General features: G+C 41.8%; 1 protein-coding gene across 1 annotated transcript in view; it reads right to left on the bottom strand.

The window, feature by feature from the left end:
- The window catches only part of ca10a (carbonic anhydrase Xa), a 379,387-nt gene that overhangs the window by 312,857 nt on the left and 39,741 nt on the right, over positions 1–26,789 (bottom strand). Inside the window, exon 2 of the mRNA XM_072456909.1 lies at positions 13,489–13,563. Coding sequence (XP_072313010.1) covers positions 13,489–13,563 — 75 coding nt within the window. The remainder of the gene's footprint in view (positions 1–13,488; positions 13,564–26,789) is intronic.

Here is a 26,789-nt window from a genome sequence, read left to right on the forward strand (position 1 = left end):
CGAGAGAGAGGCTGCGTGGTGGGGCCTTCACACAGCGGCTCCTGGCGCGTGGCGTTGGCTGTCAGTGAGCCTCCTCTCCTCTGTACGAGCACTGATCCCACACTGGGGAGAGGAGCGGCACACTGGATCAAACCTGCCGCACACATCCCACAAACCGAATATCCAGTTGAAATGGCCTCAATTCAGAATGTTCATCTGGATTTGCTTTTACTGGTTTATGGTATTACTGTCTAGTTTGATCATATATTCATGCAGCAGCAGCAGCAGCAGCGTAAGCAGCAGCGTAAGCAGCAGCAGCAGCAGCAGCAGTAGTAAGTGTTATGGCCCCGAAGAGAGGTTTAACATATTTAAACGGAGACGAAGACAAGTTTAAACAAGTTTATTAGGTTTTCACCAAAAATAAATGCCAAATTTCGAACCCCGTGCCCTAAAAATCACCCCAAAGTTATAAAAAGAAAGATGGACCTGGTGGGCCAGCCAAACAGAAATAAAATAGGAGCGATCCGGGCCAGCCCCGTATAGGGCCGTTGAAGCCGGTGCCGACATCTCTACCTAAAGCACAAAAATAAGACACACCAAACCCCCTATTTAGCCCCAAACAAAAGCAAAAATGGGACTACCGGTCCCACCAGGCCAAAAAAAAACAGGCTAGTGCTATTGCTAGTGAGAGCCAGCTGGGAGCAGGCGAGCCGAGTGCGTCTACGAAGCTGGACCGTAGCGGGATGGGCGGAGCCGAGCTGAGAGAGAGCCATGAGCCCATCCGGTCTCCATTTAAAGGCTCCAGGGCGCGCACCGGCGGCCGGGAGCCAATCTAATAAAAAAAACTAAACAGATCATTAGACAAAACTGAACAGACAAAATATTATTATAACCAATAGGGAGGAAAAGTGCCCAAACCTAACACCCCCACCCAAAGTCCCTGAATAAATTTGTTAAGGTGCTTAACAAAAAACACATAACAAATTATTCAGGCCACAAAAACCACAAGGTTCCATCCCTTAATTTCCCAAAGAATAGAGCCAATAACCAAATAATCAAGAAGCCTCACAGAAAGGTAAAGCGGACAAACATAAGTTTTTGAAACGTAGCAGGTGCATTGCACATGCCCAAAGCCATGACCGTACACCAGGAAGTCGTCGGGTGTAACCAATGCGGATATTTATTCGGCTCGCTCAAACAAAGGCACCCGCCAGTACCTCTTCCGGAGGACCAGGTTGGTGACCAATTTATAAGTATTCTATATTTAACCATTCATAGTATCAAAATCAAGTTCTCATCAAATTCTCGTCCAAAAATCCAGAGCAGTCCCCAACTGTGGATCTTGGTCCTAATCCAGACCTTCAGAACCTTTGGTCCGGACCCCAAAGCCATTTTCAGTCTTGGATATTCTTAAAATCCAGGGCTCATACAAAATACTGACAAATATTGAATTGTGTGATAAGGTAACCCACTCTCTCTACGTGCAGATTGCACAGGAAACAAGCAAGAGGAGCTTATTTCCATATTCTGTTAATAAAAGAGCTGGATATGAGTCATTCTGCCAAAAGATTGTGACAGAGGAGGCTGTTACTTTTCCATCAGTTCTTATTTTGTTCAAAGTGGTTCCAAAATCACATAGCAATGAGCAATCAAATGTTATATCCGAGAGAGAGATGTTAAATTTTGGGAACAAATTGGAAAACGGAAAATCAAAGCGTTTTATAGCTCACTTCTTTCTATCCCTGTATATGAGAATATGACTCCAAAAGCCACCCACGCAGGTCGCCAATTTGAACGCCACATTTAAGAGTCATCGGTTCAAACACCATCACCATATAATGTACTTGCCCCATCTCCCTCCAGCGGCCAAGTCCAGCCTCTTTACACCAGCGTTTACATCGTGAAGGTGGAAGAAGCTTGACCTGGAACGTCCCCTGCCAAGACTCCCATAACTGTTAAGATCAGGGGTAAAATACGCCCCGGACTGATGGATAAAACTAGTTCATGACGGATGGGATCTTCATAATGACGGACTGGAATTATGTCTAGCGAACTCACACAACGTTCACGCCTCGTTGAGATTGTCCTCAAAACTGTTGATTTTGTATAACTTTGCATTTGTTTATTTGGCAAATGTTCTTTTGTGGCGTAGAGTCAGGTTTTGACAGTAAACTTGACTTGAAAACGATCAGAATTGTGTTACTTGTGTGACTGTCCCGAGTGAGAGCCAGACAACAGCAGAGAGCACAAGGAACAGAGGAGCTCAGAATTGGAATATATTTAGACCTATTGTTATATTTTATAAATCTTTCGGTGCAACACTGGCTCAATTATAGAGCTGGGTTGAAATGATCGATTTTCCGATTTTTTTCGCATATTAATGACCGATTATCGATTCCTATGTCCAAAGATCGTTTTTTTTTTTTTTTTTTTTTTTTAAATTAAAATTATTTTCTACATTTCCCTCAGTGAACTTCAATCTACCTTCAAGAAAGATAATTTAGGACTCCTGCATTATCTTTCTTGAAGGTAGATTGACCCTTAACCTTTTCATCAGCCTTCCATCAGTAACTACCAATACTTGTAAGATTTGCTGTTTAATATTGATATAATACTAGTTTTAATATGTTGCTTCTCTACACAGTCATGAAGTGAAGGAAACGGTTCAAATACATTTTTTATTTTTAATAACATTAACCCCCGGATCGAATCGAAATAGGATTGAATCGGAAATCAGATCGAAATCGGAGCGAATCGGATGGGATCTGAGAATCGAAACCCAGCTCTACTCAATTATGAAAGCAGAAAGGAGCCAACGCAGCAAAAGGCCTATATTTTATTAATTGGCTTAACTGCATCATAAAAAGAAAAAAGCATCATTCTTGACTTATTTTTTGAACACCTACACAGTGATGACTTACACTTAAAAGAGCGATGATGTGTAGTTGGGGAACCCTGAGCTAGACCAGCTTTCTAAACCCAACAAGCCTTTCGATCCCAAACAAGGAAAAGAACAGAATCAGAATAAAAATGTGTTTTCTCATTTTTTCCTTCCATATTTTCCCTTTTCAAGGGCGCACACAGTAGATCAAAGAGACCTTCTCGGATCAGGACTTGGGCACGGTGCAAACAAGCTGGCACTGACTTATTGGAGATCAATTTTCTTTACATAAAAGCAGCGGCTGAAATGGTGCGCGGCGAGAGTGTCTTGTGTTCCGTTAATTGCTTTTCGATTGTCACTGGGAGAAGAGACGACTACCTGCCAAACGTGCACAAAGTAGCTGCCAATTAGCTCGCTACATTGATTTAGAGTTAGTTTAAATGCTGGTTTAGGGAAGGAAATATATATATTTATAATGCGGATTCATTCTGTTTTTATAAAGGAATAGCAATGTTGTCTAAAAACTAAATGTAAAAAGATGTTGGCAATAATACTATCACTGTGAGTGTTCATGTCACGGATGCCAAAAAACTGTCTCCTTTGTTGACATCCAGAGCTTCCTGCCTGTCTGCGCAACTCTCTGGCTTTTTCAATTAGTCTCTGAATGCAATCCATCTCTGAAGAGAAACGGGGGTCTAATGTACCACCGCATTTACACCTCCATCCTCAGGCCTAAACTGAAACAAAGGAAACACGAGGCCGAATCAGAGTGCGCTAATAAGAGGAGGGTGAACGGTTATGCTAAATACATCATTCACACCTTAGAGGAGTTCAATTCACACTTTTAATGTGCCCAGGGCAGGTCAGATGACTCATTGAACTAAAATGCAGTTAAGATAAATATATTTTGAATTTGGCTAAAAATTATAAAAAATAACAACAGCACATTTAGGTTTATAATTGCACTTCCTGTTTGTAATTGATGGCATCACACTAGGAAATTACCCAACAAACACGGCAAAAACTCATCTAATGTCACTTTTTTTTATTTGACAAAAAATATATATATGAGAGTGACTTTATTTTGTTGAATTGATGTTTAGAGGGTCAAAAAGCTTGTTTCTGTGTGCAAATTATGCATACAATTTGACTGGAATGAGTCACTTCATGACATTTTCCACAGATTTTTCAATGTTTTCTCCACAAATAATTACTCAATATGTGTAAAACGGTAATGTACATGTACAACAGGTATAATTACACCAAATAAAGTCAAAATTATGTTAATTGACATTAGCTAGGGATGTGAAGCTAACTGGAGGCACTGCTCTGTCAGAAGCACTGTTTCTTGGTTTTAACACAAGCTGACAATAAAAAGGACTCATTCGTAACAATACCAGGTGAGCTCATTTGTAATTAACTCGTATTTAGCTTAATTTGCACGTCATTCATTGTGTTTACGAGCTCTGAGTTTCCTGAATTGTTGCGTCACTTCTGCAAAGTTTTGAAGTCCATAAACTATCACTGCACTCCACGCTCAAATCGTGTTAACAATGAACGCACGGCTCTCTTGCCCAGGGGCGTCAGGTATTTATATTCTATTGTTCATTCCCACAGATGACAGAAGAGGGCGCTTAAACGTCAAACTACCGCAGTAGAATGGAGAGCAAAAGTTGATTAAACTAACAAAAATGCTTCAAATGTCCACGCTAAATGAATGGAAGTTTTCACCTGATTTGTGTCTTTTGAACAAGCTTTCATCACTAGAACCAAGAGCATTTTTATCATTACCTAAGCAGCTGCAACGACACTCCGGATATCCACGATAACAGAACCTTTATTTCCCACAATGGTGAAGTTCCAGACTCTCCAACATACGACTCCAAATTCTAATTGTTTTGAATTATGCAAAGCCCCAACGTCCCCCAAACTGAGCCTCATTATGGATGTTTAACAATGGCTAATAGAATTACCGCCACCACTCATCCCCATTGATTTCACTCACGCGGAGTAAGTCGACAGTTCAACATTTAAATCCTGTACTAACACCAGCCAGTCTTCTGTGGGCTTTTCTGGGAGGGAGTCTGCTCTAGTCCCAGAATAGAAACGCTCAAATTTCTGCTCAAATATTAAGTACGGCTCTATCGGACGGAATGGAAGAGGAAGATATTACAATATGTAGAAGGCTAAACTTATGGCTCGTTAGGGTTGGGCGATATTGGAAACGCTTTCTTAAACAGATTTAGTCTTTTATGAAAGAATTAGTGGACTCGGCGTTCCTTGATTTGTGAGGGAGAGCGTTCCACAGTCTAGGTCACCTCTTGTCATATAGATTGTCCGTGGCTTTTCCTGATTCGCCGACCTTAGCGACCTTTTTGGGACATGCCCCTGGAAAAGTTCACTCAAATATGCCGGGGATTGGCCACAAAGTGAACTCTTTTCTCAGCCAGTGGAGATTGGCCAGAACTGGAGTGATATGGCAGATATCTGTAGTAATTGGAGCCACAAAGTCAGTGACTTGCTGAGACCAATACACAGAGAATAACAATAATCCAGCCTTAATGGCACAAAGGCATGGATAATGAGACCACGTCCCTCTGAGCTGTGCAGTGTTCCTCAATTGGAAGATGCATAGATTATTAAAAAAAACACTTTTAACCATGAATTAAAAAAAATACCTGATGAAATAAATGCAAGATTATTCTTTTTTTGTCATTGTATGAAACATGCAGGAAAAGAAATATGAGCTGCACTGAAACAAGTAGACAGCATCTTTGAAGTTATTTTACAATGTCAATTACCAAGTAGCCTATTGTAAATGATTGAATGTATTACATATATTTTTCACCTCTTGCTTCATTTTTGTTGAGTTGTGTTTAGAATCATTCAAACTGGCTTCGTTTGTCTTCTTGCTCTCAGCCTCAGATAAACACTCTCACTTTCAGATTGTCCAGATTTGTGACATCTAAAGTAGAGCGCCGCAGGTCTGCTGTGCTGTTTTTCAGTCCATAAATCAACACCAGACTCGTTTTGAGCATTTCTGCCTCAAATCATGTTATAAATGTGTGCTTACATTAGCATGTCAGGGCAAAATAGCTTTGGTTTATTTCCCAATGGTCATTCCCTGCAATACAGAATACAATACAACAATGCACATTGTGTTTGCTTTAAATATCTAATAAACACACTTTACACACAGTGGCCACATCTCCCACACCACTCCACTTTTTTCAGCCTGTCTGAGTGAGGTGTCACTGACACGGGGAAAGCCCTGCTAATCGTCGCACAGCCCCTGGGTTACATACGCTCTGATGGGAGAGGAGCCGGGGGAGATTGGGTGAGCACCGGGGCAGGTTCTGGATGTGCTGTGGGTGAAAGCTGACATTTGGGGACATCACACTCAAGTCATGAGTGGCACAGTTTCGCTTCAGAGTGCTTTATTTCACTTCGCTGCGCCTCTACGAGCATTTTCACTTTGGATGATGTTAGATGCATTATGGCTTGGAACAATCATTTTCGGTTCGTAGGTCTTTCCTTCCTGCTGCTGTCAGACTTTATAACAAACACTGTTAGTCCTGAACACTCGCAATACTGACCTAACCTAATACTGATGTGCAATTCCGTCATATGTGCAATTACTGTGAAATTCATGTGCAATCCATGTGCTGTCGTGACACATATTCATGTGCAATTACTGTCGTGATCACATGCAATGGTATTTATGTATTTATGTATTTGTCTATGGGAGTTTTTATTTATAGGAGATCTTCTACTGAAAGTGTTTTTCAGACTTCCTATAAGTGATCTGTTCTTCTGTATCTACCTCTGTATCTACCTGTGTTGCATCAATGAAATTTCCCCATGTGGGACAATAAAGGAATATCTTATCTTATCTTAATGTTTTGGGACGGCCCCCAACCCACTTTGAACATGTAAATAATGCGTAATGGTTTGATGTCTATAATACAACCATAAACTGACTCTTTTGTTTATTTCTGTTAATATATATATACATGTAAATACAATTTTATAAAACACAATCCTTTGTGGGGTCTGGGGCCCTAAGTAAAAATCATATAATTTTCTGTATTCTGGTGCATTTTAGATGTAATATAATTAGTAACAAATGTATTATGAGGGCCCTCACAGTCCCTAAATGTCCCTGCTCCTGCTTTACCTGAAGCCCTTCTCCTGCTCTTCTACTACAGGCTGAAAACTATATGTTCCCAGCTTTGGCCCTGATCCCTCAGCGTCTGTTTAAACCGTGGCTTGTGGAGCTGCACTTCTCACACTTGGAGGGAGAGAGAGAGCGGCGGCCCTCAAGTCCTAGTTAGTTTTTAATTGATGAAGAACCAAAAGCAGAGTAGGCCTACTCCAAGTTTGATTCCAAAAGGAACAATGCAGCTGCTGCACAAATAGCCTATTGTGTCATTCAATCCAAACTGCCTCCGGGTTATGTGCGTAATGGCAGTGGCGGCACGGATTTTGGGTCTTAATGCCATGCATCGAAAAACAGGAAACAGCTCGTGCTAACGTGTGCTAGCATGTGAGCTCAACATATAAGTTAGCATTAGTGTGAAGATGGCTGTTTATCACAAGATCAAGTAAGCGTTTGGTGTGAAATTATACTTCTCAGTTTCAATCTGCCTTGTTTTCACTTGTCTGCTTTCTCTCTTGTCCAATCATCTCACTTAAATGCGTCCCAAAGCCAAAAGCTAAAAGCCAGACTGCTTTGAAAGCCACACTTCTCATGGCCCACGTTGGATCGCCTAAACAGTCACTTTTGTGTTTCCCCAAACACTATAAAATGAAATAATTATCTTGTTCAAGACAGATTGAAGTTGTCTACATGTTGTATTCGGACCTCATCCCGAGGATCAGTAACAGAATAACTTTGAAACATTTTGCCCGAAATCTGCTGTTTTCAAGTTCTGTTGAGCTGTGATATTAAATGATAGTAAAATATCACTCTTTTCTTGATTTTCTTGATGTTCAAAATGACATCAAGATAACGTTTGATTTATTAATTAATACATTTGTTTGATTTTAACAATTTACAACAGCAAAAAGGTGCTCCATCATTCAACCCAAAATATCTAACAGAAAAACATTGTAATTTTCACTTTTCTATTTTAAACTCTTCTTGTCTGACCCACATGAACCGTATGCACAAAAAGCAAACACTTACTTTGTTAAACATGAAATATATCTTATACTTTATCTGGTCCAAACCTCAAGTTGACCTCAAAGCAATATAATAATCTTTTGTTTTGTGAGTTTCAGTTGAGAGCAGCGAGGTTAGACACTAATGAGCAAGACTATTTTAATAAGAAAGCTTTGTATATCAGTGAGTATTATGTTTCTTCGGATGGAACTCATTTCTGATGCTTCTTGGTCTGGAACATTCTCTCACTTCATTATAAAAAGATGACCAGATGTGCTTATTTACCCTGGACAGTCCCAGTGTTGAGCCCTGTGTCCTGTGTCCCTGCAGATGCATCCAAAACCATTGATTTGTCCCAGTTTTAAACAAGACATGTCCCAGATGTCCTAGTTTTTTGACCATGTTGATGCCCACCAATAGCAAACAGGGGAATATACTGTTGTCTCTTTGACAAATTGAGAAAATCTTTCTTTTCACATCAAATGCACTTGTTTCCAATGATAGCAGTCTGTAAAACTGTAATAAAACAGACCTGTTCTTAAAAAAAAATATTAAAACATGATCACCAAAGCTTGCAGTCTATATGTTGTGTTAATTACATTCATAAAAAGTTTCTTGATAAGAGCCAGTTATAGTATTTAACATTAGATGGAATCAAATGCTGATCCCATTTTAATCAATCAAACAAACAAACAAACAAACAAACAAACAAACAAACAAAAGACAACAACACAATACTATAAAATCTATTGTCCATACAAACGCTTCCTCCAGAGTTCAAACTTAAATTGAGACTTCTCTGGACAGGCGTTATGGAATGTATAAAATTAATTAATCATTTTGAGAAACCAAAGCCTCTAATCATAGCATTTAGATTGGAATTGTTTTTTTTTTTTATCTTTTATTTTTACAAAAAAACAACAGACTGGAACTCGTCCAACGAGAGGGACTTTCAATATAATACAAAGTACATTATTATGTGACATCCGCCACTTCTTTGAATCTGAATCTGAACTACAAATGGGCAATATAGAGTAGTTTGTGCAAGTTATTTTCACATTATCTGCACACATATGCCATTTTTGTGCTGCATATTAGCTCTGAATGTCTCTGAATGTCCACATGGTCACAGAGGTTAGAGGTCAGCTGCTCCAGACAGGACAAAAGCAGAAAACACACTCTGAGGATGTCTTTGTCCGGAGCACTTTTACCACAAGAGTCCCAGCACGCTGCTTGTCTTATATTATAAAGAGATTTTCCGTATAGATTGAAGAGCATAGGTGACAGGATGCCACCTTGTCTCATCCCATTTGTCATTGCTGATAATGATCTGATCGTAAAGGCTGATGTCATTGTAACAACAACAAAAAAGGGGGGGAAAGGCCAATAAGCAACCAGAAACAACATCATAAGCAATATAATGTTCCCAACTCAACTTAATTTGAATGAACTTCAAAAATCAATATTAAACAATAGCACTTTCTTTGTTACCATGTGGTCTTATACTAGTTCTACTAAAGCTCAAAATCATTCTGAAACTGTTGCAAATATTTAAAAACAAAGGAATCAGTACCTAGTTTTTGTAATAGTTTTAGTATCGATTCAGATCTGAATTTTGACAACCCCATTGTGTAATACTGCCACATGTCCTTTTATTTTACAAACTTGTGAACCCAGCATACACACAGAATATAATGAATACACATGTAGTGAGTTCCAGATCAAATGTGTTTCTTTGGCCATCTCCTCCTGGTCAGTGCCTCTGCTCGGTCGTTTAACACCACAGCAAAGGTCGTATGACGCGGCGCTGTCGCTGCTGACCTTTGACTAATTTAAAGCTAATTGAGAGCGGCCATGTTGGAAAGGTCAGCTTCAAAAACAGGCCTTTGATGGTGCGACCTCCCTTTCACACACCTCCGTATTGGTCTGCAGGAGTAACAGACATTCATAGACACAAAGTTTTCTATCAAATTTTCCATCAAATTCAAATGAAGGGTGAAGCCAATCCACATATTAAAGTATATACGTTTTCTGTGATATTTATGTAATGTATTTGCTCTCTTGAATTAGTCAAAGAGGACGTTTAGTGTCATTAGATTCTTACAGAAATACAACATAAAATCACAAAATAGTGATAATCATATTTTACAAGTTGCATAATTTAAAAAAAGAAAAAGTTAATGCTTTATAATAACTATACTTTGACTAATCTGAATAAAGCATGACCAAAGACTTAATACATAAAGAACAAGAAGTTAAGTTCACTTGAAAATGATTCAAGCTCGTTAAACCTGCGTCATTCTCAATAAACTCTTTGTTCCTGCTTTATTAATGAATTAGTAACTAACTAGTAACTAATTTGAAATGAATAACTAAGTGTAATTTATATAACATGGTGGGGATTTAAAAAAAGCCCATTGCACAGCAGATATTGCAATAGCCTCTCAACTCAATCAAAGAATAGAAAAATGGATAAAAGACTGTTACAAATAATTTGGTTGTAAAACTGCGGCATAGAACCAAAAGCCTTGCACTCAGATTGCATGCTTTTGCTACTGGGAATGTAATAAGTAAATTAATAAAAAACTAAATTCTGATTACACATGTTGACAGATGCTTGCATGTTCGTATTGCTGTAACATTTGTGTTTTCCATTCTTGTCAAGAAATTACTTCATAGATTACCATTTCCGTCAAGTCACAAAAACTTTAAAAAAAAACGGTGTGTGACTTATTGCCAGGGAATTTATATAAGATTGAAGGCAATATTCATATATCATTTAATGCAACACACTATTTCTCCCACAGTTTTCATTGACTAAAAGATTATAAAAGTCCGTCACAGCTGTGTTTTAAGAATTAAACAAACAGAAAAGCTATTTTAAACTAAATCTGAACCATTTCCTGTTGCATTTGGGAATTCTGACAGATGGCGTTGAATCTAGTCACAATTTGTTTGTGCGATATCACAATCACTTCATATTTAGACCTGATTTACGACGCACTTTGAAACAGAACTGCCAATTCGGTATAGCCAGGTTTACAATTCTATCCAAAACATAACATTTGTTTTAAGGTCTCTTGTCGACAATTCCAAGCTACTAAACCAATCATTTACCCTGCGTACTAGCTCCCATAGAGAATATTACGCCAGCATCAGTGTTATTCCTCTCTATGTTGTTAAATTGAGCTTTATTTGCAGCGAATAGCGTTCCATTCTCTTTTATGGGTATCCATGAAATGCCAATGGAAATGGGCTTGGGAATTCTGGGCACGGTCACAGGAGCGTCGTGAATCCGGCTAACAGGCCCAGCAGCTGCTCAGTGCTCGGACTGGAAAGTGTCCCGCTGAGGACGAGGCAGAAGATGTAAAAGTGGTCTCAGAAGCAGAGCAAAGAGTCAATTATTTGTGTCCTTCGAGAAAGTCTCATTGGTTTCCAGGGAAGTTGCAGATTATGTACGTCGAGCGGGGGCCCCCCAAAGTCACTTCTGGGGCCTCAAGGCAGAACGTCAAACCTGGGAACTTTGGGTAAATTGTAATAATTATGACAATTGTCTGTGTTTTAATTCCCATGTGAGTCGTCCATGTCTATGAAAATGGCTGTAAAAATTGCATTTGACTGTAATTTCAAACTCAAACTGCAACTCAGATGTAACTCTGGTGAATGTTCATGTGTGTGATGTTGTCTCTACATCTATTTTACGTTGGGATTTGAAGTCAATTATTCAGACAAATTCACCACGGACCATTATCCAATCCAATAACTGTTTTTAATTTTTTTACAATTGAAAGACTCGGAAGTGGCAACGCCAGAACAATCAGCATGGAGACTGTTAAAATGATGTATGACTGAGTGGATGTTATTCTGATGGTAAAGAACATACAATACAGGTAAATAACGCTAAAAACAAACCTAAAATGGCAGAAGTTCCTTTTATTTATCAGTAATTTCAGTCTGCCTCATTTTGCCTCGGCTCCATTCTGGAATGATGAACATTCTGCTGATTAAACGGTTTAGAGCGTCTATATGGAGGGACGTGTTCTTTCCCTTTCAGTTAAGCAAACAGGGGCCCCCACACAGCGTTTCACACAGGGCCTCTATGCAGCTCCAAACGGCCCTGCTAGCTTCACACTTGGGTACAATTTAGGAAAATGTTGTGGGTGTGCAGTTTGGCAGTCGGAGCTCAGCAAACGAAGATGATTTCTCTCTACTCACTTTAATCACCACAAATAGAGAGAAGATTCTACATAGACTGGATTGAAATGGTTATTTTCACGCAATATGGGCAAAGCTTAACACCACTGTCCCCACAATTCTCTCTGTTTTAACTATGTGATCTCAAACAACGATACAGAACACATCATCAGGACATTCTTCAGTGCTTATGAAGGAACAATGGGGCGTTCAATTTGTTGTTTTGGGCGTTGTTTGTCTGTTGCTAATTGTTGTATGTGAAGCACTTTGAGTTGCATTTTAAATGTTTGTTTGATTGATTGACATCACTATATTTTTATTTCGTGATATCATTATCCAATCTGTCTTGCTGTTGTTTTTGATTAAAGCGATATTTGACAATATTGATATTTAAGCTACTTTTTTTTAACCTGAAACCTGAAAAATCAAACAAAAGCAATTATCAGAACTAGTCATAGTGTGGACAGAAGCCAAACTTTGTCATGCAAACCCTTCTCTTCAAAACAAAACAAATGTGTTGAAGGTTTCAGAAAAGGTTCAGTAAAAGTTCAGTAATACTTATGAGTAGTACTTTTCGCATTACAAAATATATCTATCCCTCTCGTCTGTTTAAAAAGACACATCTGATACAACACCCCCAGTCGTCTGTTCCTCACTATTACAAAAGCTTTATCTAGATAATTCCAAGAAAAAAGAACCTTGCAGCTGTTCGGCTTTAACACTCACCATCATTAAAATTTCAGATTCAATTAAAATATATTGCATAACATATTTTCTACCCAGTGTTCACCTCCTATCCACGACCAATTCCACCACTCTCTCCTTTTCTCTGCCTCAACAACTTCTAAACGCCCTCTATTTGAATTATCCTAATTGTTCTCTCATTACCACGACATTTGGCCTCCATAAAGCGACTACTTCCCATCTATTACACACACTCGCACACGCGCACCTGCAGGCGTTTGCAGAAGTGGCATGGTTCAGCAGAAAAAGCATAAAAATAATTGGCAAGAAACACCAACACGGAGGATGTGGAAGAAAAGGCCGTCAATCAAAAAAAAAAGAAGTGGCAAATGTCAATTGCGAGAAGGACGAGGGGGGGAAATCAGAGTGCGCCGTGGGCAAGGTGGGAACATGTTTATCGTGATGTGCGCAACTGCGATCAAGGACAAGGTGAGAAAGTGTAAGATAAAAGTGTATAAAAAGGAGAAAGAAAGAGGAAAGAGGGAGAAGAAAAACAAAAAGAAGTTGTAAAGCATCAAAGTCCTACCTGGAACAAAGCTGCCCTGAACCACTTCCTTGTACGCCCACCAGCCTTCGTGGATTTTGGGAGCGTTGGGTTGTGCTGCGGAGAAAGAGAGACACAGAGAATACAAATTAGTGTTGTGTATGAGATGGATGACAAGTACGGTGTGGGGGCATACTTGGAAGCTGAAGCCGAAATTTTGGAGAGCAAAACGCATAGAATTCCCTGGAGAAAATTTTTTATACTTGAAAGTAGAGGATATACCATTTGGTTTTGTTGTTGTTCTTGTTGCTTTTTTAATGGCGGCTGGCTGCAAACTGCAAGGTGCATTTACCGCCATCTACTTTATTCTTTAGACTTTATTCTATCACCTTTTGTTTTTCTTCTTCTTTGGTGTTTTATGGCGGTGAGTATCCAAGTGTTACATTACCGCCATCTACTGTAGTTGTGCGTCTTAGACTTTAGACTTTGTTTTTCTTTATGGAGATGTTATTTTTTTGTCTGGAATGTTCCGCAGTATGGCTTTGTCGATCTCCATGGCGACAAGCAGGTGATGCCACAAGGCCTGGTTACAGGTCTGATACTGATACTAATTAAGCATGAACAAAGACTTCATAATGAATAATATATATATATATATATATATATATATATATATATATATATATATATATATATATATATAGATATAGGAAAACACGGAGCACTCAGCTGTAGCCATGCGGATCACAGCTGATTGATGGAAAATGTAAACAACACGTTGGCTAGAAAAAGGTGACGCCCCCCAGGAGAGCAGGAAAAAGACCCGAAAACTCCACATTTTTAACAGCTTAATGTATATGTTTAAGACAACCAATAGTGTTATCTGACGCACACAGGGGCTTATTCATAACTTCAACTAGCACATTCTGCAAAAAAACGAAAATCTTTTTTGGGGTTTATCTCAGTTTCACCGAGGCCGACATGTACCGGCATTAGGGCTGCTGCGCCACACATATATATATATATATATATATATATGTGTGGCGCAGCAGCCCTAATGCCGGTACATGTCGGCCTCGGTGAAACTCACCTCACCCTACCAGAGGCCCCTGGGAGCTTGAGGGTTCTGCAGTATCTTTGCTGTTCCTAGCACTGCACTTTTCTGGACCGAGATTTCCGATGTCTTTCCTGGATCTGCTCAAACAGCTTTTTCTCATTTACATTTTTTCTTGAATGTATTTGAAACCATAAGTGACTGAAAAGTTAAAAGGCTTGTTTGAAAAAGTGAGTCTTTAAATGTGTTTTAAAGACATGCACAGAGTCCAAAGAACACAGGAAAGGGAGGAAGATCATTCTAGAGTCGGGGGGTGCGACAGCTTTGAAAGATCTACCCCCTCGAGTTTTAAAACAAATTTGATCAGCAAATTATGGACCTGAGATCACTTATATACAGAGATGCTTGCCCACGTAGCGCCTGAAAGTTCAAAACTGAGATTTGGACCCGGTACAAAACAAGGATCCCATGAAGATTTCTTAGAACAGGTGTGATGTGGGCTCGCCTGTTAGTACGAGTCAGAAGCCTTACAGCTGAATTTTGGACATACTGCAGATGAACTAACTCTTTCATGTTAAGGCAGGTGAAGAGGCTGTTGCAGTAGTTTAATCGCGAGGAGACAAAAAGCATAGATAACATAGATCTAAGCTTTGAGATGTTGCGCAACTGGAAAAAAACAGTTCTTAATATCCTCATCAAATGTCACTCCAAGATTTCTGATTTTAGCTATTGCAGAAGAGCTTAAGTCAGCTAAATGCTGTTTGATGGTGGGGATAGTACAATTTGATGCAACAATGAGGGTATAAACCACTGCTTTATTTGGGACAGACAGCTGGTTAAGGAGGTCAGTTTGTGGGCCTCAGAGCACTTAAACGAGCGGTACTACTGTAGGTCATCAGCAAACAGATGAAAGGAAACATCACTAAACTGCTGGATTATCTGGCCAAGAGGGAAGACATTTAAAAGAAATAGGAGCGGGCCAAGGAGAGATCCCTGTGGCACGCTACACAATAAATCAGCAGGCTTGATGGAGACACTAAAGCTTCTGCCAGCTTACATTCCAATCAGACCCTTTGCCAGGATGCCATGATCAACTGTGTCAAATGCAAAGGAAAGATCCAGCAGGTCCAGGACAGTACATTTCACATGTCAGCGGACATCATGATGTCACTAGACACTTTCAGCAGTGCAGTTTCTGTGGAATAGGGATTCCAAAACCCTGACGGGAAAGCATCGTAGATGGTCTGGTTTGCGATCGAAGGTCGTGAGCTGTTTAGAGACAACTTTTTCTAGAATTTTGGCCATAAAACCAATGTTGTTTTTTTAAGTACAGGCTCCGCGACAGCATGCTTAAATTAGTTGGAAAACAGTTGGGTGACAGCAAAAATGTTCTCGTAGGCAGAACATCAGAACAGCTGGAAGAAGGTTTCATTTTAGCTAAAAGAGCCGTAATGTCTTCCAATGAAACAGGAGTAAAAAAGAACCACTCTTAGGGAGGTAAGATTGTCATGGGCTGAACAACCAGGCGATCCATCCATCTTCTTCTGCTTATCCGGGGCCGGGTCGCGGGGGACAGCCATGAGATGACAGTGTTAATGTGCTTTTTATGTCTCTGACTTTGTTTGTGAAAAAGATCAGAAATTCAATGCTGTCAACTTTACTGAGCACCGGCGCAGCAGAGCCAGCAGGGGACACAACAGAACTAATGGTATCTAATAGCACTTTGAGATTTTCCTTATTGGAGGATCAATTTGAAAAAAGTGCTTTGATCTTTCCTCATCTATCAAATTGTTTAGAGAGAACATTCTTAAGGTCTGTGAACCTCCAGTTTAGAGGTTTTCCAGAGGCGCAATGTTGCCAGCACTTTTCCATTTAACCAGGGATAAGAGATCTTACGTGAGGCCTTATTAGATCTACCTTATCTAGAATGAGCCACAATGAATGTTAAAATCTAACCTCTTGTAGATGTCCTCCGTAAAACTGCCTTGATCTTAAGAAAGAAAACTATTGTGTTGTGCAGAATGATAAACTATTTATTTCATTTTCTGTGGGGAAGTTAAATACTTTTTTGTTGTTGTGTTTTTGTATATTTTAGAATCAGAGTTTTTTTTATTGTAAGTAAAAATCTTATTGAGAAACAATTCAAATCAGATGTAACTCAGAATCTGCTCTCAGACGGTAAAATTATTTAAACCCAAGACAAATTTTGATAAAGATGAAGAGACCGTACATTAGCTATGAGACAAATCTACTGAGATTTTATATTATCACAAATCTTGTTTGACTATGTGCTGTATTACGGTTTTCTTTGTAATAAAGCTGATGACCCAATGGTTGTTTCTCGTCTGTGGACTCGAGTTTCCACTCTGAGCTCCTCTGCCAACTGACCAATGTCGTATTTAAATTATTCAAACGAACACAGTGGTTTGACCTAATTGTTGTCTTAACCAGATTTGTTATGGCTCTATTATAAATCACTTGAATAGGCTTGACAGAAGTGGCAGTGGCCCGTGATCAGGAGCTGCAGCAGTTACTTCAGAGTGAAAAGATCATCATGAAGGAAAATTAGACATGACTGGAACTCATAACACAGGAATATTCTACGTGCAAATACAGCATGAGAAAGTTTCAAAATGCACTTAAATAGGTCAAGTTACATAGACAGAAAAGTGGAGCAAAAAACAACATTTGTAATATTGTAAGTCAGTTGCTTTTCTTTCTTTTTCCAACAGTGTGAGTGAGTTAAAACCTGTGGTACGTTTTCTATTTTAACTTCTGATATTTTCACAATAATTATACAGACCCAAGAGCAAGAGGAACAGAACATGAGGTAACTTAACTGCTGACCGGCAAAAATGAGAACAATCTATTCTGTTTAGTCGCTTTTATTGGGCTATATGGGATAACGGCATTCCAGGACAAGAATAACAAAGAATAATAGTATGTATTGTTGTATTGTTTGTCGAGGCAGCACTTTTTTTACTGTTAATAACTCATAGCGCAAACAACATAAACTAAAAGTAACCAAACAGAAGATTTAGGAAATAGGTTTGCACTGTGTAACATTTTGTATGAGCATCTGCTTTTCTTTTATTATTGCTTTGCCTGCAATGTTCCACCGTGTGATATTTAACGTTTATTTATCGACTGCGTTCTAACCAAATGTACAAACAACGCAAGACCTTTAAACAGCAGCAGGGGGCGTTAAACTGTGGGGACAGGACTTTTGTAAACTGTAGTCCTGAAACATGAGTGCGAATGGCAGATCGGTGAGGTCCGAAAGACACAAACTTGGAACTACTAAACGCTTTTGATCCCGCCATCCCACTGAATTTTGGAACAATGTATTTAGGCCTCAAAACCTCCGCCATGGACATAATGGATGGATATCTTTGGAGTACTCCTCCTTGAGCCGACACCTTAACGTGGTGGAGGGGTTTGAGTGCCCGAATGATCCCGGGAGCTATGTTGTCGGGGGCTTCATGCCCCTGGTAGGGTCTCCCAAGGCAAACAGGTCCTAGGTGACGGGTCAGACAAAGATCGGTTCAGAAGCCTCTTATGACGACGACACAATCAAGGCAGTTCACGTCGCCCGGATCGGCGTCACCGGGGCCCCATCCTGGAGCCAGGCCTGGGATGGGTGCTCCATGGCGAGCGCCTGGTGGCCGGGTCTTACCCCACGGGGCCCGGCCGGGCACAGCCCGAAAGAGCGACGTGGGGCCGCCCTCCCGTGGGCCCACCACCCGCAGGAGGATCCATAGGGGGCCGGTGCAGAGAGATCTGGGCGGCAGTCGACGGCAGGGGCCTCGGCGACCAGATCTCCGGACACAGAGACTAACTCTGGGGACATGGAATGTCACCTCGCTGGGGGGGAAAGAGCCTGAGCTTGTGCGGGAGGTTGAGCGATACCGACTAGATATAGTCGGCCTCACCTCCACGCACAGTTTGGGCTCTGGAACCCATCTCCTCGAGAGGGGCTGGACGCTCCACTTCTCTGGTGTTGCCCGCGGGGAGAGGCGGCGGGCTGGTGTGGGCTTGCTGATAGCCCCTCAGCTCAGCCGCCACGTGTTGGAGTTTACCCCGGTGAACGAGAGGGTCGCGTCCCTCCGCCTTCGGGTGGGGGACAGGTCTCTCACTGTTGTGGCGGCCTACGGGCCGAACAGCAGTGCAGAGTACCCGGCCTTCTTGGAGTCCTTGGGAGGGGTACTGGACAGTGCACCGACCGGGGACTCCGTTGTTCTACTGGGGGACTTCAACGCCCACGTGGGCAATGACAGTGACACCTGGAGAGGGGTGATCGGGAAGAACGGCTTACCCGAACTGAACCCGAGCGGTGTTCAGTTATTGGACTTCTGTGCTAGCCACGGATTGTCCATAACGAACACCATGTTCAAGCACAAGGGTGTCCATCAGTGCACGTGGCACCAGGACACCCTAGGCCGGAGGTCAATGATCGACTTAGTTGTCGTGTCATCAGACCTCCGGCCGCGTGTCTTGGACACTCGGGTGAAGAGAGGGGCAGAGTTGTCAACCGATCACCACCTGGTGGTGAGTTGGATCCGCTGGCGGAGGAGGAAGCCGGACAGACTTGGCAGACCCAAGCGCATTGTGAGGGTCTGTTGGGAACGTCTAGTGGAGCCCTCTGTCAGTAGGGTATTCAACTCGCACCTCCGGGAGAGCTTCTCCCATGTCCCGGGGGAGGCTGGGGACATTGAGTCCGAGTGGACCATGTTCTCCGCCTCCATTGTGGATGCGGCTGCTCGGAGCTGTGGTCGCAAGGTCTCCGGTGCCTGTCGTGGCGGCAACCCCCGAACCCGGTGGTGGACACCGGAAGTAAGGGATGCCGTCAGACTAAAGAAGGAGGCCTATCAGGCCACTCTGGCTTGTAGGTCTCCGGAGGTCATCGACGGGTATCGGCAGGCCAAGCGAGCCGCGGCTCGTGCTGTCGCAGAGGCAAAAACCCGGGCCTGGGAGGAGTTCGGGGAGGCCATGGAGGAGGACTATCGGTCGGCACCAAAGAAATTCTGGCAAACCGTCCGGCGCCTCAGGAAGGGGAAGCAGTGTCTCACAAACACCGTTTACGGTGCGGGTGGAGGCCTGCTGACCTCGACTGGGGATGTCGTCGGACGGTGGAAGGAATACTTTGAGGATCTCCTTAATCCCTCAGTCACGTCTTCTGAAGAGGAAGTAGAGACCGGGGACTCGGAGGCTGGCTCATCCATCACCCAAGCTGAAGTCACTGAGGTTGTCCGCAAACTCCTCGGTGGCAGGGCTCCGGGGGTGGATGAGATCCGCCCTGAGTACCTAAAGTATCTGGATGTTGTAGGACTGTCTTGGTTGACACGTCTCTGCAACATCGCGTGGCGTTCGGGGACCGTGCCTCTGGACTGGCAGACCGGGGTGGTGGTCCCTCTGTTCAAGAAGGGGGACCGGAGGGTGTGTTCCAACTACAGAGGGATCACACTCCTCAGCCTCCCGGGTAAGGTCTATTCCAAGGTACTGGAGAGGAGAATCCGACCGATAGTCGAACCTCGGATTCAGGAGGAGCAGAGTGGTTTTCGTCCCGGTCGTGGAACACTGGACCAGCTCTATACCCTCCATCGGGTGCTCGAGGGTTCATGGGAGTTTGCCCAACCAGTCCACATGTGCTTTGTGGATCTGGAGAAGGCTTTTGACCGTGTCCCTCGGGGTGTCCTTTGGGGGGTGCTCCGGGAGTACGGGGTCCGGGGCCCTTTGCTCAGGGCTGTCCGGTCCCTGTATGACCGGAGCAGGAGCTGTGTTCGCATTGCCGGCAGTAAGTCAGACCTGTTCCCAGTGCATGTTGGACTCCGCCAGGGCTGCCCTGTGTCACCGGTTCTGTTCATAATTTTTATGGACAGAATTTCTAGGCGCAGTCAGGGGTCGGAGGGGGTCCGGTTTGGGGACCACAGGATCTCATCTCTGCTGTTTGCAGACGATGTTGTCCTGATGGCTCCATCAAACCCGGACCTGCAACATGCACTGGGACGGTTTGCAGCCGAGTGTGAAGCGGCTGGGATGAGAATCAGCACCTCCAAATCCGAGGCCATGGTTCTCGACCGGAAAAAGGTGGCTTGCCCTCTCCAGGTGGGTGGGGTGTCCTTGCCCCAAGTGGAGGAGTTCAAGTATCTCGGGGTCTTGTTCACGAGTGAGGGAAGGATGGAGCGTGAGATCGACAGGCGGATCGGTGCAGCGGCTGCAGTGATGCAGTCGCTGCATCGGACCGTTGTGGTAAAGAGGGAGCTGAGCCGAAAGGCAAAGCTCTCTATTTACCGGTCGGTCTACGTTCCTACCCTCACCTATGGTCATGAGCTTTGGGTAGTGACCGAAAGAACAAGATCGCGGATACAAGCGGTCGAAATGAGTTTCCTCCGCCGGGTGGCTGGGCGCTCCCTTAGAGATAAGGTGAGGAGCTCGGCCACACGGGGGGAGCTCGGAGTAGAGCCGCTGCTCCTCCACGTCGAGAGGAGCCAGCTGAGGTGGCTCGGGCATCTGTTCCGGATGCCTCCTGGGCGCCTCCCTCGGGAGGTGTTTCAGGCATGTCCCACCGGGAAGAGGCCCCGGGGAAGACCCAGGACACGCTGGAGAGACTATGTCTCTCGGCTGGCCTGGGAACGCCTCGGGATCCCCCCGGAGGAGTTAGAGGAAGTGTCTGGGGAGAAGGAAGTCTGGGAGTCCCTGCTCAGACTGCTGCCCCCGCGACCCGGCCCCGGATAAAGCGGCAGAAGATGGATGGATGGATGGATGGATCTTTGGAGTACTTCTGGGAGAGGAAAAGAGACACAAAAACTGCTCCGATTATTCAGGACTGGACGGACGTAATAACTGACATGCACCATGGAAAAAAGAACCTACGGATTCAATTTGAAAATGGAAAAATTAAATAAATAATGGGACTCTTTTTGGGACTATTTTTTTTTCTTTCTTTTTTTACATTGTTTGCATTAACCCCTCTTTTCTTTTTCTTTTTATGTTTTTCTTAAATTATTATTTTATTCTTTACTTGTCCTGGTCCTGCCCAGATGCGTTTTTTCCATCTCTTTTTACACATTTTTTCTCTTTTTTTTCATTGTATATATTATTTTTATTCTTTGTAAAATTTTAAAATAAAAAGTAAAAAAAAAGGATTTACTTAATGTTCTTAATGGATTACCGAGATCGACCTTATGATTAAGAATTCAGATACGATTTACAATGTATTCACACAAGGCTATACTAAAGCGAGATAACTGCACATTATTGTCACATATAAAAGGTATGATTAGGGCTGTATGATTTTAATCCACTTTAGCCAAGAGAAAACCAACTACAAATAAGAGATATTGCTGAACCAGTTTAGTCCTGATGCAGACCTGGTTTGTGGACCTGTTCTAGGCTTCATTCAGCCCAGGTTTACGTCAACGTTTAGTCATAGTTCAGCACAAATCAAAAAAGTTTCTTCAATGTAACATCACCATGGCTTGCTGATAAATTCATAATCCAAATTTCATTCATTCATTCACCGCACACTACAAGAAGAAGCAAACTACAAGAGAAGAATACAAACTACAAGAGAAGAATACATTTGTGTGCTTGAGGCCTTGATCTAAGTCGTGTTTCATTAAAACTCTTTGTGAACTCACACACCCACAACGAGTTTGTGACATTCTGAATCCAACCAGGGAAATGGAACCTTTCATGAGCTCAGCGTGAAAAGCTTCAACAGCACAAACAGCACCATTAATTACTCACTCAACTCAATCGGAGAAAACAAAGGCGCTTAATTAGAGCGTGGGGAGGTGCATTATGTCAATTCAGAAATATACAATAAATGTGTTTTCATCAACATAAAAAACATGAACAGTGCAGGAAGAAATGCTGCGCTTTTTGCTTGTTCTGGTGGTTCAGTTATGATCTCTGACTCAATCTATTACTTTTGAATTTCGGACATTTAAATACAAAAAAAAAGACAAAGATTACATAAAACAAGACTATTAAAGAAAGGCTGTGTTTCTACCGGGCTGTGGGAGTTCCTGAATGAAGTGTAATTCAAAAACTACTTATAATTTTATTTCAGAAGTAATTGGATACTGATTGAAATGAAATCATGACAAAAGTAAAAGTGTGCTCCCGGTGGTGCAGTGGATCAGGGTTTTGCGCGTGTGCGGTTGTACCACTGCAGTGTTGTGCGTTTTCTTCAAGGCCTAAACCATTTCACAAATGTCTCTGCACTTCAGCTCTCCTGCCGAATAAAACATATACGGACCAGAAATATCTTTAAAAACACTGACTAATTAAACGTTTAGTTTATCCAATTTCAAATGAACCACGGCAGAAGTGTGCAGTCCTCCATAAACCAAACTGCATTTGTTGTGGTTCACGGCTGTGGTTTCACGACACAGATCTGTGGGTTTCACACATTTTGATTTGTGGAAAAAGAACTAAAAGTTACTGGACCTGGTAATGTGATGTACTACTCAATTTGCATTAGATTACTGCATTACTACAAAGTTATCTGATTACTGAAGGACTGAAACTATGGATTGTTTTGGTTATTAATTAATCTGATGATTATCTTTTCACTAATTCAATTAATCAATCAATTCGTTTAAGCTTGTGAATATGATATAGTTACAGAATTTGACTGAGATGAAGCTGAAGAGATTCCAGTAGAAAGCGTCTTCATACTGTTTATTTACAACTGAATAGGTTTTTGGGGGTAATAAATGCTCTGCCTGAGTCATAAACCCTTTTCTCTCAGCACACAACATGTTTTACAGAAAGTGATTATTCTATGATTAAATTAGTTGACAACTAATAATAGATTAGATATGATTAATCAATTAACTTGTTTCCACCCCAGATCACAGTAAACACAGTAAAGTTACTGCCCAACACTAATCACAATCACACTAATGTTTTTCAAGCTCATAATGAGGATGTAAAATGTTGTAAAATGGTTAAAATCTCATAAAAGTATATTTGCATCATCACTGCCAACGCTGAACAGAAAAGCCTGAGCATTTAACACCAACAGCAATGTAACTCCTCCTCCTCCTCCTCCTCTTCTTCCTCCTCCTCTTCCTCCCAGTCCTGTGGCCATGGCCTGGAGTGCAGACTTTCCTGACATCAGCACAAGAAAAGCTCCATAAAATGAAGTGCCCTGGACGCAGTGGGAAGGCGGGACGTTTATGTGTGTGGGCGCGGCAGATGATGGATGGTGCTTTTGTGTTCTCCGGCCTCCTGGAGCTGTTGGCACCGACACGCTGGGGTTTAGAACACGTTCATACAGTAAAGAGGAATGGGAAACCATAAACAGAGAGACTGGATTCATATGGAAAATATGTTATCATAAAAAAACAGTTCAATAAGGTCAAGTACAGTATCAAGATGTATTTGTTGGAAAACATCTCCAAACCTAACCACTTGGAACAACTAAAAGAAGAGCATCCTTAAAAGACAATGTGGACTACATTCCATGGAACTTTCCGGCGTGGAAGTCACCCGTATGATTCCATGGAAATAGAAAGTTAAAACCATACTTCTATGCAAATAGATACATGAGATACAGAAATATGAGATGAAACAGCTCTTTTAGACTTTGACGATAAGATACGATAACCTTTATGGTCCCACAATGGGGAAATTCTTGCCTAACCCGCCAGCCCCGCCCACATTCTGTTCGAATGCGTAAGGGTCTGGAATTGGAGTCAGAGCCAATGAAATCGTCGGTAATCCATTTACCAACCAATCCCAGTCGGAGGTTTTAACGCGTCACACTGAGATACGGAAATAGCGCTTTCCACCCCCGTTCCAAATCATTCAAGATGGCGGACCCGGCTCGTGACCCGGCTCGTGACCCGGCTCGTGACCCGGCTCGTGACCCGGCTCGTGACCCGGCTCGTGACCCGGCTCGTGACCCGGCTCGTGACCCGGCTCGTGACCGAGTGTTTACTTCTGCTCTCGCTTCGGTTTGAACAATCAGGAAAGTCCGCTCTACTCGCCGTGATGAACGTCCGTTAGATGCGGTTATACAAAGGGCGTCATCGCGATTCAGGAGACATTTTCTGCGTTCGGGGACGGATAACGCGGAACACGCCTTGTTGACATGGGCTACGTAATATCCGGTTAAGCGTGTCGCGTTTTATGCGTCACTTCTGGGTTTATGTGATTGCTTCTGTCTCTGCTCTAAACTCCGCCCTAGAAATTGAACCCACACACAGTTTTGATAAGTAGTTTGCCAAAACGTGTTGGGAATGGCTGGTCAGGCAAAGGAAATTCCAAGGTTGCAATACAGATTAGGTACAGAAACAGATTAGACACAGAAGTATAATAATACAAAAACAGATAATTTACGGGGGAAAAAACTCTTATAATTTTTTGTTATACTCTTAATAAAAATAACACCATTTACAGCTGTTATATGGACAGAAAATAATTTGCAACAGGAAGAATGACATTAAGTCACAGTATTGCACATGATTATTACATGACAGTATTGCACATGATTATGAAACTGTATGTTTTGTATTGTAAAGTCTGACAGCAGCAGAAGGAAAGACCTATGAAACCTCTCCTTCACACAGCGAGGGTGGATCAGTCTCTCACTGAAGCTGCTCTCCAGAGAAGACAGAGTGTCCTGCAGGGGAAACACTCATAGTCCAGTATAGATGTGAGTTTAACCAGGACCCTTCTGTCCCCCACAGCACAGCACAGCCCAGGACGGAGCTGGACTTCTTGATAACATTGGTACAGGAAGATGCACTCATTATGTCTTTTAATCACATGAGGATAACAGTTGATAGAATTACCTGGTTAATGGTTGTATGTGTTGTATTGTTGTGTAAATGACTTCATGAGCTCTTGGATTGGCAGACACATCAATGGGAAGAAGACACATGGTACATGGGCGAGTGACACACAAACCCATGACCTGAGGACACTCCAGTCAGATTGAAACCTTGTCTTATTAAGTGCAATTTTGGCTTGTATCTTTCCAGGATATGTGACCAGCCGAATGAAAACCAGTCACAAGTCTCCCCAGAGACATTTGGAGTTATTCACATATTTTGAAAGTGTAAATTCAAAGCTATCCAATGATGTCTCACTCATGCACATCTGATATCATGTATGCCCTACTGTGGAATAATATAACCAGCTATTATATCATTATTGTGTTTATAGATTTTCATTTTATTCCAGACAACAAAATAATGCCATGAATTGTGCTTGAAATAAGTACATGAACAACGATCAATATTGAAATAAATTGACTTCTTACATCATTTATGTGAAGGAGGTAAAGCTTTTAGGAGTCAACTGTCCTGAGACCATCAGATAAACAGTGTCATCTCTGAAATGGAACAATGTCCAGCTGTGATAAAAAAAATATGTTCAAAATACTAAACACATAATCCATGTGTTGTTCAAAGCTTATTTTTTCTCTTCTTAAGATTATTGTGCGATTATTTGGTCAAACTTCATTGGGTCATAGAGGCCCTTTTCACCATTGGCCCTTTTCCCAATAAAAGTTTAGATCTTTGCTTCTCGTTCTGTTAATTGTCTCTGTGAATTAGCCAAGTCTTACTCAAATAAATCAAAATAAATAAAGATCTCAGAGCTGAGAGTGAGTAGCAGATGGATAATCACTGGCAGCAAGGCTCATGAGACGCCGCTTTGTGTTAATTAATTATTGATCTATTTTAGCGAGACTCTAATAATTTCCCTTAAGAAATGAATGGAGCAGGAAGTGGAGCTCAGCATTTTTAAGGCACCAGGGACTAGCCTGTCAGTTTCGTGAAAAGGGCCTATAATTACAGTTGCGTGTGTGGCTCTTAAAATGTGTTTGTAAAATACATAAGCATTTTTCAAACTAAATATTGCACCTGACACTATCTATGTTCTACCAAAAACTTTACCCTCCCTAAAAATACTAACTGTAATTCAACATTCTAGGCATCAGAAGGCCAGTGTTTCACAAATGTAAACCTAATCAGAGCTGACGTACTGTGATGGTTGGAGCCATGTAGGAATGGAATATATTACCGCAGAATATATGGGAACAAAACAGTACTTGTACAGAGTGAATTGATATGAATATGTGTGAACTGTACGCTTTATTTGTGTGTAAAGTGTACACAATGTCCTAGTTTCATCGCATTTCCTGAAACTATATTTAACCTTAAAGCAAGCTTGTTTGTAGGACAAAATATTGTAGTCGACAGCTTACATATTCCTCCTTTAGTTGTTGCTCAAATTCACTAGCATCAAGTTTGGAGAATGAATAACAACT

This window comes from Eucyclogobius newberryi, unplaced genomic scaffold (genome assembly GCF_026437365.1).
Source record: "Eucyclogobius newberryi isolate DKJ021-1_F unplaced genomic scaffold, fEucNew1.0.hap1 SCAF_20, whole genome shotgun sequence".
Classification (NCBI taxonomy): Eukaryota; Metazoa; Chordata; class Actinopteri; order Gobiiformes; family Gobiidae; genus Eucyclogobius; species Eucyclogobius newberryi.